At 45.6% G+C, this 14,943-nt stretch overlaps 1 protein-coding gene across 6 annotated transcripts in view; it reads right to left on the bottom strand.

Annotated features, from left to right (window-relative positions):
* The window catches only part of ap2a1 (adaptor related protein complex 2 subunit alpha 1), a 37,781-nt gene that overhangs the window by 5,376 nt on the left and 17,462 nt on the right, over positions 1-14,943 (bottom strand). For 2 of the 6 annotated variants that reach the window (XM_086288212.1, XM_086288213.1), the window contains exons 7-16: positions 12,806-12,974; positions 12,550-12,687; positions 12,219-12,401; positions 11,657-11,754; positions 11,346-11,577; positions 11,069-11,257; positions 10,829-10,983; positions 8,561-8,623; positions 6,367-6,429; positions 3,706-3,788 (exon numbers count right to left, since the gene is read on the bottom strand). In XM_086288212.1, coding sequence (XP_086144338.1) covers positions 3,706-3,788; positions 6,367-6,429; positions 8,561-8,623; positions 10,829-10,983; positions 11,069-11,257; positions 11,346-11,577; positions 11,657-11,754; positions 12,219-12,401; positions 12,550-12,687; positions 12,806-12,974 — 1,373 coding nt within the window. The remainder of the gene's footprint in view (positions 1-3,705; positions 3,789-6,366; positions 6,430-8,560; positions 8,624-10,828; positions 10,984-11,068; positions 11,258-11,345; positions 11,578-11,656; positions 11,755-12,218; positions 12,402-12,549; positions 12,688-12,805; positions 12,975-14,943) is intronic. The other 4 variants (XM_086288214.1, XM_086288216.1, XM_086288215.1 and 1 more) reach the window with 2 other exon arrangements.

The following is a 14,943-nucleotide window of genomic DNA, read 5'->3' as shown; positions in this document are numbered from 1 at the left end:
CAAAATAAATACAGTATCAGTACAGCAGGCCAGGCCGCACTCGATGGGCAATGACTGAAACTCTCACTGGCCTCAACAAGGTGGGAAACTGGTTTTCATGGAGCAGCCACGGTGGGAAACTTGATAAGATGGGATGTCTAACCTCACATGCAGTATATAAATCAGTACATGCATCTTCATCGTAACATCTACTGGTGTGGAATTCCCATTAGCATCAGCCTTTCAGAGAGCGCTGAGCCAGCACTGAACACCATAACCCCAGAGGTCCTCACCACTCAATCCCTACAGGGTCGCGTCCTCAGCCCCCTGCTGGACACCAACCATCATTGTCAAGCATGCTGAGATGCTTCCTATGACAGAGAGCTCTGCACTTCCAATGTGGCTGCTGGTCTAATGCACAAACAGCAAATAAAGAGGCTTGAGCCCAGAGGACACCACTGTGCTCAGGCTCATTTGTGATGGAGATAAGACAGCGTACAGGAAGGAGGGAGACAATCTGTCCCGCTGGTGCTCAGCAGGTCACCTGAAACTGAACTAAAAACAAAAGATCTTATGGTGGACTTCAGACAGCTTTCTCCCCACTCGTGATAAACGAGTCTGCTGCAGTCTCCACCTTCAGGTTTCTGCTAAACTCACAGCTGGACCCACAACACCAACTAGGGTGTTGGTGCCAGAGCCCAGCAGTGGCTGCATGTCCTCCCTGTCCTAAGGAAGAACAACCTGGAGCAGAAGCTGCTGCTGGCCTTCTACCAGTCCTCAGTAGAGAACATGCTGTCCTACTGCCTGGGTGTTTGGTATGCAGGGCCCTACTGAGGCCACGTGGAAGGTAAGTAACACTGTCCAAAGAAATCACTGGCCTCCATCTGCCACCCCTGGAGGCCATTGCTAGCTCCTCCTGTCTCAGGAAACCCAGCGTCATCACAGGAGACCCCTTACATCCCACCACCACCTGTTTGACTGCTGCCTTCATGACGGTGCCCCTGGTCATTTAGACCCCACACCTCCAGACTCTCAAACACCTTCTTCTCTGGCGACATTCAGCAAACAATGCCATGTTTGTGCTTTCTTAATGCCAGAGGTTTGGATTTCTGCAGCAGGTTGGCAGCTTTTGTGCACCATACACTAGGGCTGGGCGATATGGCCTAAAATTCATATCACGTTATAGTTTGAAGCACGTGCGGTAACGATATATTCTTTTCTTCTGTATAACGTATTTTCCACACTTAAATCGAGAGTGTGCCTTATGTATGACTTCTGGTTGTGCTTACTGACCTCGAACCAATTTGGGCAGAAATCTGTTAAAAAATGTTTTAGTACAACTTTGGTAAGCCGCGCTGCTTGATGGATGGTCAGAGCATTACGGCTGCCGTAGGGAGGAGCTTCACGGAGTAATCTGGGTCCTAAACTCCGTCAACTTCAGGTCCCAAAGTCAAATGAACACTGAGAGCTAAAAACTGTCTGAATTCTTTCATCTTTAATAAAATCATCAGCGTTGCTGCTTTACCAGGTGTAACAATTAAGTTTTACATCCATGAAAACAGAATTTATTACATTTAACGGAGTTAGAACTTAGCGGAAGTTAGCTCGCTAGTTTCCACCTAAACATTTCATATCATGTTCTGACTGAGATTTCTGAAACTAATTCAAACATACAGCTCTGCTGTCACTTCCAACATAAATGAAGACAGAAAACTAAACAGCAGTGACGTTTGTAGGGTTACTGAAGTTGGGCTAGCTGGTATATAATGTTGTGCTACGTGATCGCTAGCGACACAGCTATGTTAGCATAACATTAGCACAGTGAAGCTGGAGGATGAAGCCAACTTTTTTTCCACTCGATAAAAGTTAACGTGAGGGATTCTGGTGGTCAGGGACAAATGCAATCGCATAGCAGGATGCTGTACACGGGCCAAACTCCAGTCAGGAGAACAACAGATTATTCATCCACAATACGAGGTTAGTCATTAATATACTGCAACAACATGGGAACAGAGCAGCTGCCAGAGAATTCAACATTAATGAATCAATGTTACGGAAGTGAAGGAAACGCAGTTTTTGGCTTTCCCCATATTTCAGAAGTGCTTCATCTCTTTGCTGTGACTGTCGCCCGCCATCATTTGCAGATGATAATGGTTGTAGCCTGTCACTACCCGATCCGTACCGGAAACCCGATCAGTACCCCGCATGCGCAAATGTTACGTAACTTCCTCTCTTTGCCAACATTGCGACATTCAATATATTTGAATGATACGCGCCCAGTTAGCTCCTAGCATTTCTCAACAGCTCTGCCTTCTTTTCGACTGCCCGGGACATTTAAACAATGGATAATCCGTATACAAAGAAATTCATGCTTTTCTCCTCAACAGAGAGCGTCCCCCGATTGAGCAACAGCGCCGTAAAATAAGAAGAATGGCGCCTAATTACAGAGTTAATAATGCAGACTTTGTAATATCTCACGTGTAGATTCATCAGCCAGATTAAGTGTTTGCTGACAATTGACAGTGATAGCGCACATCATCATCACTATTCCAACAATCCTCTCCTCACAGACAAGCATAAACACACTCGACTATCGCTAAATCAGATTTAACACATGTTTGTAATGACGATAATTCAGTTTATAATAGGGTTTATTCGCTCGGTCAGCAGGTGGCGGTATCCTCGTACACTGGGGAGTAAACTGCCATTAAACGAACAGAAGAAGAAGAAAACATCTGCACATGCGCAGTACGGATCGGGTAGACCCGATTTGTACGGTCAGACTTTACACATGCGCAGTAAGGATCGGAGAGTCCTGATCCGTAACGTTCTTTTTATTTTTCGTTTTTGTCTACATTGTACTGAAATGCTTCATTATTGCAAACATTTTAAGATATACTTGTTATTCTTAACATCTTAACAGATACTCTGACCCATAACTATCGTAAAACGCTACGACCGGAAGTAGAAACCTTTCGCGCATGCGGGGTACCGATCGGGTTTCCGGTACAGATCGGGTAGTGACAATAGCCGCTGCGATGCTTTCGACCAAAACAGGCGCAGCTTCATGACATCATCAACATGCGCTATCGCGGTAGAGCGGTATAGTCAAAATCTCTATCGTTGGCCAAATTTATATGGTTTCTATCGTATATTGTTTATATCGCCCACCCCTACCATACAGCTCTGCACCCTGTGACCCTGGTCTTCCACTTTGTGGATGAGATCCTGGGGCTCCTGATCGTGCAAGATCTAGGAGGGGAAAACTCCTACTCACAATCTAGCTCGCTGCAGCAGTAATTCAAGTTCAGTGCGGATTCTTTCATAGATGTTGGTAAAGGCAGACTGAATTGATCTCATGTTGTCTGTGTGAGTGTGGCACTGAGACTGAAAACCCTTCATGAATGAAGAGGTGTGGCTCAGTACTTTGTCTGTGCAGTTCATAATCTCAAACTGTAAAATACTGGCAGCCTCCTGCAGCAGAGGCACCTGTGGTATACATTTGAAAATCTCTGCCTTTGAATTTGAGGTTGAGATTAGTGAGACTCACACTCACTCACTGCCTCCCCAGCAGGGTGATGACACCTCACAGCTTTTTACAGCTGAGGGGTAAGAGCTACACCACAATATAGCCATTCAAACATAATGAATTACTTGCTAAATCAGACATGTATTGGTAGGAAAAGGTATAAGAAGTAAGCAGAAAACCCCCAATGTAATACTCACCCAGATTCTGACGATACTCTGACTTGATGCCGATCTGCAGCAGCTGATTCTCAAACAAAACTCCGTTGTTTTTGCACACAAACCTGGGAGGGAGAAGACGAACAGTGAAATGACAAGAACAACATCCCTGCAGCTATTTGACAAAACTGGTCCTACTTAGATAATCAGCTATACAGTATTGTGCAAAAGCCTCTTTCTTATTTAAAATTGGAAAGAGATCTACTGATGGTACTTCTCAGCAACAACACGCAGCCCCAAACCATTAGAGCCTCCACTAGTTTAAAGAAGACGCTCTCTTTTCTACCTCTCTCCTGAGAACCCCGTATACACTGAGGATGATTTGAACCACAAACTTCCTGCTGCTACTGATATTCAGTCCAGTACTGGTAACTCGTTGGTGTAGAAATCCTATTTTATGCCTGTCAAACTGCTGTCTTTGGCATTTTTCATAGGCAACATACTGCAACAAGATAAAACCTAAGTTATGTGTACACAACATCAATCATAGGTTAATGTTAAAGAAGCAAAATCAAAATGTTCCTGTGAAAATGTTAGATGCAAGGAGTGGAAAGGAATGCTGCTAATGTCCACAGACAAACTTCCACAGGTCTTTAGAGACACCAAGTGGAAAAACCCAAAACAAACAAACACTATAAAGAGCTGGGGTTGGTTCAAGGCTTTTGCACAGTACTGTATCCTAATTTTGATATTTAGCAAGTAATTGACTCACCTCTGTGGGTGCAGTGATCTGTTAGCCACTGCTTTAATGTCAACATTCATCAAGTCACATAGATAGAATAAGATGGGATCAGATCTAACTTGGTTCCTTCAGTGAACACACGTACAGCACATATACGTTGGGATATCATGGCCCGGTGTGTTACGGCTGATGAGACCTCTACTCCTCCAAGAAACTTTATAGATCCAGTGATTTCAAACGGGAGTCACAAGCAACATCAGACAGTGAATGTTCCCCTGAGGGAAAGCAGATCCCACATCTGGGCTGCTACCACAGGGTGTGCCCTCCATTCCCTCACCAGGAAGCATGGCTGGCTGTCGGAGAAAGATGAACACTGCACTACAGCAGCAGAGTGAGACCCCTTTAACACAGGAGAAGAACATGTCCCACCCTGCCTCTAAGAGACCACTGTTGAATCTCCCATCCTACGACATGCTGGGCCCTCAAACGCTCACCTTTAACAGTGAACGTGGCCCGACAGTGATCACATAGGCCATCGTGCCCAACAATCAGAACATCGTTTACAAATGCAGACAGCACCCCAGCTTAACTGAGAGCGGTGGCGATGAAATGCAGCACTCCATGCTCAGACGTTTGACGCTGGCCGAGAACTGCAATCGGTAACCTGTAGCAACAGTTCGCAGCAACCACGGAGAGGAGGCACAAGCTGAAGCAGGTGAGCAACCAGCAGAACCCAGTGTGTCTGCAAGAAATGCATCACCTGCTTAGTTTAGTTTGGTTTAGACTGGGAGAGGAGAGGGTCCTGCCATGCGACAGGAGTCCACAAGCATCTTTTTAGGGTCGAGTGCCGGAGCTTGTGATTAAGGCTTCAGGCCCAGTCAACTGTCTGCTAGCATAGACATCCACCAGGCAGAAGGGGCATGCCATCCAAAGAGAAACCCCACCTCTGAGGACAGGGGCGAACAGTCACCTCCTGGCCGGGGATGTCCTACCGCGAGGACGCCCCAGTGTAGACCCAGTACACACTGGAGAAATGACATCTATGGGCTGCTCTGGAAAACGATTCACGTTAACCCCGAGGACGTGGCTGGAGAGAGGCAGGTCTGAGCTACCCTTCTTAAGCTGCTGCCCCTGCACACAGCTGAGTGGTGTTACCAGTTACTGAAGAATGTGATTAATGTTTCAAATGCCTTTGTTAAGACAGTTTTTGACATTATCCATTAAATGGTTCTCAAATTCAGTGCAATATTGGAGCGTTCTTAGCTTTACACGAGTCGGTCGAACGTTTTTCCCTCGTTTAGTCGACTAAGAAATGAGTCACCAGGAACATCTCTGGTATTGGTACACACCAGGTGTGTGAGACGACAGCAGAGATGACTAACAATAGCTAGCTAGCCCAGCTCGGCAGAGGGGTTCTGCTCCTCAGTGAGAACAGCCTAAGAACCGGCGACAAGTGATATACGTGCAGGCAGAGCCACACGTACGTCACTACAGGCATTAAAGAATATCCCATACTATATGCACTGTACCAAGTGAATCGCCTGAACGGGAACCACATATGTGTTAACCAAACAGTTACAAACTGTCTGATATCTGTTCTGCCACAGCTGAAAATGTTCAAAAATGACAGAAATAACCAAATAATCTTTTACAGGTTACCCTGACAAACAAAGGGGAATCAAATTAAACCGTTATTTTAAATATTGGAACTGGATCAGTACACAAGTGGCACTGTATGAATGATGTAATCAGAACTCTGTATTCAAATATACAGAATCCACACTGGAAAGTGGTATGAATCAGACTTAGTAGGGCCTCTAATGTACATGCTTTTTAAAAACAGCAGCAGAACTATGTAGAGCTGATATTTTAATTAAGTGTGCGGACTCTTTTTGACAAGGAATCAAACAATTTTATGCCGAGCTACAGCATGAAAATGTTTAGACACAGAAGAAGCTTACTTGTTAAGAAGTTCATCTGCCTCAGACAGAGGAGGAGCAGGATCCTCAGAGGGAGGAGCAGAGCTGGGAGGCCACAGGACAGGGCAAGGATGCAGGGACAGCCCAAGAACAAAGCAGGGATGGAAGCAGATAGGCAACAGGACAAATAAGGAATGAATGGGTAAGAGTGGAAATGGGAAATGAGAGCAACTCATTCAACACAGTAAACAGGAACGGTGTGATGAAAATTGGCAACAAGATAAAGATAAAGTAAAATGCAGAGCTGGTTAGTACAAGCACTTCACAGGTGAATGATACACACAGTGCAGAGTTCACCATGCACTCTGAATGTGCATCTGTGGTACAATACTCACACAGGCCCGCATCGAATAGCTCTATACTCACTGCTTAACACACGGGCCCACCGCTAAAGAAATAAGCAGGGCTTCAAGTAACGTTAAAGAAAACTAGGTGAACATCAGCACTAAACATGCATATTGTGCACATAAAATGTGATGCCATTAATGATGGTTTTAATGTGCGCACAATATTTGCCCCGCAGTTGCTAGACAGTGTTTCCATGTTTTTACAGTTGTAATGATCATCTACAGTCTGTTTAATGTTCTCCTACCAGTCAGGACTGCTGCTGTGCACAAGCATTCTGGGGGGGTTAAAGGTTATTACCAATAAGGTGCATCAACCACAGCAAAATATGAGACACTGTGGATCAATGGAGACACAATGCATTTGACTAAGATATCAGCTTCTGCTCCACTGAAAAACAAACGGGTGTCTGAAAGAACGATGGTGCTCTTACCCATCCAAATAAACTGACGGCAAATATATTTATAGCCCTTTTCCACTGGTACCTACTGAGCTCGGCGCGACGCAACTCTACTCGGCTGCAGTCGTTTTCCATTACAATCGAGTACCAAGTGCAGAGTTTGTGTGCGACACAAACACAACACAAAGCGATGGTGTACCTGCTGTTGGTGTGTGGCCTTGTGGCTCGGGGACCACGTTTTGTGTCATTGTTGGGTTAAAACATGGATGTTTTGTTTTTCATAAAGGAGTCGCTCTCTCTTATGACTCATTGTGCGACGCCACTTAGTGGCCAGTTGGATCAACACGACTCGACTGGTTTTCCATTACAACCCAGTAGTACCTTGTCTGCGTGCTTGTCGTCATAGTAACGTGTGTGCGCGTCCCACAGCACAATTAATATGCAACAAAGGTGGACGTCGAAGCGAATGCATACCTGCTGCTGGGTCTGTAGCTTTTCGTCACACTCGGGGAACACGCCGTCGTTTTCTGTAGCCGTTCTGATTTTTGTGAAAGCAACGCCAAGCAGGTACCAAAAAGTACCTGCTACCAGGTACTGTGACCTAATGGAAAACCCTGCAAACCGTGCCGAGTCGATTCCAGTAGGTAGTAATGAAAAAGGGCTGTAGGTACTAAAACAAAGTCCCTGGTACCACCTAATGGAAAAGCCTAAAGACCAAGTCGAGGTGAGCTGAGTACGGAAAAGGGCCGTGAGATACCCAGGGCTTCACAAACCTACAGGTTGAAAATAATATTAATAGTAAATGTAATAACAAAATCATCTTTTATAGATTAATCTGTAGCATTGTTATATTACTGTGATGCACCTGACAGGAGAAGCAGAGCAATAATTCAGGACCACAGCTCAGAGTGAGACCAGAAGCTTGATGGGATGGGCAGCAGCCAGACACCAGCAAGAAGCACTTTATCAGGACAGACTGAACGAGTGTTTTTGCTGTGTGGTTTATCACAGAAGGAAAGCCCAGAAAAGAGGGCAGTGTGTGTTGTACTGACTACAGAGCTGTGGATCTGCTGCTCTCACTACTCCTGTGTGGACAGTGTTATATCGATCACCCACAATTTTAGACGAGCAACTACCAAATTGAATGCGGCCTTTGGCACTGTGTACGTGCCCTGTATGAAGCAGTGCAGACGGTTTACAGAGCACGTTCCCTGTAACGTGCTCCCTGCTGCTGCTGCTACAAACCATGTGGCTGACAGCAGAAAAGTTTGCACTCAAAACAGCAAGTTTGACTAAGCTACTTCACTTACGTGCAACAAGTCACCTCCTCAGTAACATACATGTTAAAGACATTTTCAATGAAAAAAACAAAAGCCCGAGTTGCATCTTTTTAGCCAGTTCTAATTTTGTAGGTTACTACTGGTCCCTTACTCCGAGTCACCAGAACCCTCCACCAATAGGGAATCGGAGGTCTCAGTGGGCTGTTCCAGATCTCTGTCAGTGTCAATCATGGTGAAGGACAGGAGAAGACACGCATCCGTATCAAAACACACAGATGTGTAACCGCACAAACAGACACACACACACACACAAACACAGGGGAATGGAGAGAAGGGAAAGAGAAAAAGACGAAAGACAGTCACATACATAGCAAGATTAAAAAAAAGCAGACCTGCCAACCTTGAAGCTCATACCGAGTCCATCGTCTCCGTTTGCCACAGATCAGAAACGCTGCGATCCAACTGTGACTCGACTTCTTACGTTTCTTAAAGCTTTTTCTTAAAGATAGTGGGCTGACCCACTACGGATCATGTGCTCCATTTACATGAGCCAAAGCATGAAGGCGTGGCTTATCATCACCAGAGGTTGCAGGTGAAACAATTATGAGAGCCTGGCTCACACCATCATGTGCCCTGTTGAGATCACGTGACTGCAACAGTGAGTGGGGGTTGGAAGGGATCTCAGAACTGGATTATAGACGGCAGACGGCTGGTGTCGTAAGCCCCGCCCTCTGTTCAAAGATGGTTGTTCACAGTGGACATGCATGGCCTCTTTCAAACCATCTGCCTTCTCAGAATGTGAACCCTGGCACCCTTGGAAGAGTGACCTTTGACCTTTAGATGCCGATGTAGTCGAGCCTTGTGCTATCCAGGTGGCTCTTCTATGTTGTGCCATGTGTTTGTGGCACTCCTCGTGTGCTGCACTGCGTACCCCATGTTGCGTAGCTAGTGTTTGGGAGGTGTGTTTGTTGTCTGAGGGTGTGGCTGAGTTTGAAGTGCACCAGGATGCCTCCTGACTTTCTCTGCTAAACCTACATGACAATGTCCTTCCGTTTCTCCCTCGTTAATGTCCGACCTCGTTTCTTGTCCGTCTTCTTTGATTTGATGGAGCCCCAGTTTGTGGACCTTATTGGTGAAGTCAGAGTTTTTGATGTAGTGGGGCGTGTTCCTCACCATGGGAGCTGGGATGGTGGTGAGGTGCTTGGAAGCGTTGTAGGTGGCTGAGTATACACTGCTAATAATTGAGTGGGACGACTTCTTTGTGAACCCTAAAGGTCCAGCCACCCTTTCACTGAAACAGTTTCTGACAAGACTTCGCCAACGTGGACCAGCTACAGGTCCAGATGCATCTTTCAGGGCTTTGCATTTGTTAAGGGTTTGACTTTCTTTTATCTCCTACAGTTTTCTTGCTATACATTCAAAATAAAAACCCACTGCCTACGTCACACGCTACAGTTCAGCCTTATGATACCAATATACCTGCTGACAGTGCGGTGCTTTTAACAGTTAGGAACACAACAAGTAATCATAGTATTTCACAGCACAATACATGTTATGGCCTGAGCAGTCAAAGAACGAACTTTTCTTTGAGAGCCAAACCTGAAGCAGTACATATTTACTCTTTGAGGAAACGCCTGTGCTTTTATCTCATGCTATACCAATCATTAACATCAACAGCGGCTCTCAAAGAAAAACCAGTCATCAACAAAGAGACGTTGGACCGCAGCATCAGATACAACATCCAACTACAAATGTCTTCAGGTTGGCAGGTCCATATAAGACAAAGAGAGCAAAGTAAGACAGAGTGACCGGTGACAACATGAACAGACTGTAACTACCTGCATCGTAGTTGAAAAGCACAAACACAGCTCCACAACCATCTTACATTCACCACACAGTAAAGAAACAGCAAAGTTTGCCAGTGATGTTTGAGACAGTCCAGTATGAGTCAGTCTTACAGTGTTGTTCCTTTTAGCTCTGCTGCACTTCAGTCATTTTTAACCTCCAGGTACATTCGTGCACAGAACAAACCTGCTTTCTAGCTGAAGCTAACTTTGTTCCACGCTGGGCCCTGCACTACGATGCAAACGTGCACCTTTGTCTGATCGGTGCAGTCTAAGCTGTTTCTATCTTATGGCTGGTTCACCACTGCACACAAATGAAATTGTATGAAAACAGATGTTACTTTGAGCTGTTACTGTGATGTCCCACAATCACCACACACGAGTGTTTGTAATGTTAGTCCTAACGACCAAAGCTGATGATTATTCTTAGTTAACAGGGTGCTGACTTTGAGCAGCTGGTTTTAGTTTCATTTCCTTTTCACACAGCTCTGCAGGCTCACAGCTTCTGTACAGCCACCCATACTGGACTTGACTAAAAGCTTAGTTCAAGAGTTCATCAAGACATGAACTTTCACCTCAGGAAGCCGTCGTCATTCACAGCAGCAGAAGGTGCAGCAGGCCCTGAATCAGAGAACACGTCCACGAGTAGGCTGCCAGCATTGGTCTGAGCAGCACCGACGGGAGCAGCAGAGCGAATTCCCAGCAGGTCTGCTGATGGTGACGGGGTGGACTGGAAACCAGGAAAGTTGTATTAAATGGAAAACATAAGAAAAGCTGAGAGTTTTGCAAACAAAGACTAGAGAAAGCGTGCTTACAGCATTAGATGCAGCCATGGCTGCTGTGTCTGGGCCCCGGTCGGCCCCTCCATTCAACTCCCCAGCCTCTCGTTTGCTATCATCCAGCTCTGTCACAGAGACGGCTCCTGGGCCCTTCTTCTTCTTCAGCTTGGCCAGAATGGAAGACTCCCTCTCTGGAAAGGGAGGCATCTCCTCTAAGACGGTGGCCTGAAGGGGAAACGCATGTTGTGGGTTACCTTAGCCAAGCAGCCCTGACCATTAACATAATGTCGTTTTATCATTGGTGAGAACTAACCAAGACATCGGTGCTCGCAATCGAAGAAAGCTTGAGATACTCGACAGCACGCTGTTGCAGTTCCACATCAGAGTTGCGGATCTGGCTGTCACAGCGCAGCACCTCTTGGATGGTGGCCTTGGTCTCTGGGAACAGGTTGATAAACTTGATGTAGGCCGACAGCAGCAGTGCACGAGTGGGCACCGAGCACAGGTGGAACTTGGAATGAAGAAGGTTGAACTGGACCAGGGGGCTAGATGACAGGGAGACGGGCTTATTACCCAGCATTTCGACTGTCGACTTGTTACCTTATCAGATTAAAACCACCTTACCTGGAGCGTGGGTCACCAGCAATCAGGTTCCCAAACTCTCCAAGAATGTAGCCTCCTACTTTCACCATGTTCTCATGACAGGCAGGGGCTTGCAAAGCCTGGAACACAAAGGTTTAGTGGTTTTCCTGAAACGGATCACTGAAACAACCTTCTTTAGGATTAAAGTATTTTTCGACTTTAGGCCACGTTTGCTTTTGCTCACATCTCCTTCAGTTCTTACTGTTGACATTCAGACGCTTGAGGACAACCACTGCTGTTGCAGACAAGATAAAAACACTGCTATCACATATATGAATCAATTAACCAAAGGTAAACACACTCAAACCGTGGTGTGTGTGCTCCTGAGCAGCTATATTATTCATATATGAAAGTCTGAAGAGCCAAACCAGAGTGTGAGACTAATGTCCAAAAACAAAGTTTGAATGTAAAGAAGGAAAAACTCTTCTTAGTGAAACATCGGGCTGCAGAAGAGCCGTCCCAATAAAACACTTTCGAACCATCTTCCAACTACAAGCTCTCTCTATTCACCTCCACAACATTTCGAGGGTTCATGAAGCAGTACCTCAAAGACCGTTTTGGCAGCGTAGCCTTGCACATCGTCTCGGTTGATGACAATCTGAATGACGCGGTACCACACCTCCTCGCTGACGTAGTCCCCAGCAATGCGAATGAGGTTGAGGATAGTGTCTACATACCAGGAGTAGTCCACGGCATATTTCTCTGCCAGTATGGCCACTTTCAGCACCTGAAACAGCAAAGTCAAAACTGGTTCATCTGTTCAAAGCTGACAGAGTGGATCAGGACTCACCACTCACGTGTTTTCTGTAATGGTGCTAAGTGTTACCCCAGGCCTGGCATAAACAGCATTTGCTTGCACAGTGACTCACACCTACCATTTCCTCTCTGATGGAGTAATCTGCCGTTTCCAAGTAGCTGAGCATCTCCGCTACGATCTGTTTGGCGTTGCTGCGATCACACATGGCATACAACAGATCGGCCGCTCGCTGTCGCACACTCACGTCCCTCTCAGTCTGCAGAAGCACGGACAAACAATAAGAAGAGGAACACTGAGCGCCAACAGTCCGCTACACCAGTGATGGTGTGTGTCTTTGTGAAGGTAAGCATTCATTCTTAAATGTGAGGCGTCACCTTCAGGGCATTGATAACGGTCTCGATGTGTGTCTTGACCGCTTCGTGGGAAAACTCAGAGCTGGCCAGCGTACACATGCTCTCCAAAGCCAGGTAGCGCAGGTTCGTCTCTCTGTGCTGCAAGAACTGACCCAGCTGGTTGCAGGCTCGTACCAGGAGGTTTGGCTCGCTGAGTAGGAGACAGAAAAACTCCCTTCACTGACAGCCTGGTACAGTTCTGAGCAGCCAGTTAGCACAGAGTCATGGTTTGTGTCCGTTTTGGTTTTAAGGTGACGACTCGACCACCACGCTGCTGCTTCTAAGGTACTATAGACCAACGGTGCCCAACCCCCGGGTCAGGGCCCGGTCCGTGAGTCGTTTGGTACCGGGCCGCGAGAGCTGAGGCTCCGCTGTGAAATTCATGGTTTTCAGGGTTTTTATCGTTAACTCGGTTCCCCTGGGTCTTTCCCGTGTTGTAGTTGTGCGTCTTATTTTGAAAGAAGTATTTACGTGTTACCATAGCGACCAGAGAGCATTAAGGGGCAGAGAGGAGGACGTTACTCTCAGTGTTGTTGAAGCATTTGAGGAGCATGCTGCTAGCTCAGGCGGTAGAGCAGGTCATCCACTGATCGGAAGGTTGGTGGTTCGATTCCTGGCTTCCCCCAGTCTGCATGCCAAATATCCCTGGGCAAGATACTAACCCCAAATTGCTCTCCGATGCATCCATCGGAGTGTGAATGTGTGTGAATGTTAGCTATGAAGCACTTAGAAAGATGCGATTGTGTGAATGGGTGAATGCACAGGTTGTGTGAAGCTTTGAGTGCTCAGATGAGTAGAAAAGCGCTATATAAGAACCAGTTCATTTACCCTTTACCAATAAAGTTACACAATTACTCAGTTAATTTGTTTATTATGATATTTTCAAAATACCACAGTTTTTATCTTGGTCGTATTTATTTTGTCGTATTTATCCGCCTTAAAGGCCGGTCTGTGGTGCATTAAAGACCGCTGCTGTAGACTATAGAGAACTGATGATTTTCACTCAGCACAGGCATCATCTTTAACTTCTACGTATGTAACGTTGTTAAATAACTGCGCAGAATAATATAAAACCTCTATGAATATACCATAAAGAAAGACTTAATCAGAACGTGGGGCTTTAAACCTGCTTCACACATACAGAGGACCAGACCATGACTGTACAGAGGTTCATCTACATATTTCTGTCTTACGATAAGAGGAAGAAGGGCAGTTCTAACAGTGTGCCATCTTTAGTAGTAGTAAATGTAAGAAATCTGTCAGCAGGGTTTAAATGAGAAGAAATCAGATTAACATTGTCCATTCAATGTTTTCTGAAGTGAAGAAGCTGCTTGGATGAGAAATGAAACATTCTGGGCTTTTCTATAGTACGCTGTGGAAACTGTCATTTAATTGTTTATCTATTAATGAATTACTTTGGTGTCGTTTGGTTACTGGAGGAGGAAAAGTTAAGAAAAACACATTTTAAAGTCTCACATGTCTGCCCAGAGCAGTCCAGCAGTCTGGGCTGGAGTCTGTGGGCTGGGTCGGACCCCCGGGCATACATCTCACACCCCTGTTCTAGCAGACCCTGTGCACACCCACCTGGGAGGAGATCCCCCGGACACCACCTGTTGTCTCATTAGGAGCATGCCCCATCGTTGTTAGGCATGCATGTCAGCACACGAGGGCCAAACACATTACCATGTAACATGTGAAAAAGGACTAGTATGCCATTTCTTCACTGGCTTTGTGGGTTGTGTATATATTACCTTTATCATGTTCTTTAGTGGTATGGATTCTCTTTGTATTCATAAAGTAGTCGTACTATAATTCTTACTAAAAATATCACTATTAGATGTATTAGTAAAAGTACTCCCCTTAATGAACAATACATAAATAATAACTGTACCTCAGACTCACAGGGCCCAAAGTGTGAGTGAGAGTGAGTCAGTGAGAGATGCACAGAACAATTTCAGGATGTATCCATGCTGGTCAAATTTAGAGGGTTTGCAGTTGTTACAGGCTGTGAATGTGCTGAGGAGATGATCTGCGTTTAGGTGTGTGTTGTGATGTAAATAAATATCGTATTTTGCTTTAAAGAAAATAGTTGTCGATACTTTCGTTTTGGGATTATTTTT

This window comes from Aulonocara sp. 'chitande type north' Nkhata Bay, linkage group LG4, assembly GCF_057382095.1.
Source record: "Aulonocara sp. 'chitande type north' Nkhata Bay isolate Kocher_YH1m ecotype deep benthic linkage group LG4, A_spYH_male_GT1.1, whole genome shotgun sequence".
NCBI classification, from domain to species: Eukaryota; Metazoa; Chordata; class Actinopteri; order Cichliformes; family Cichlidae; genus Aulonocara; species Aulonocara sp. 'chitande type north' Nkhata Bay.
Note: the sequence above shows the minus strand (reverse complement) of the source record. Positions and strands in the feature narration are given on the sequence as shown.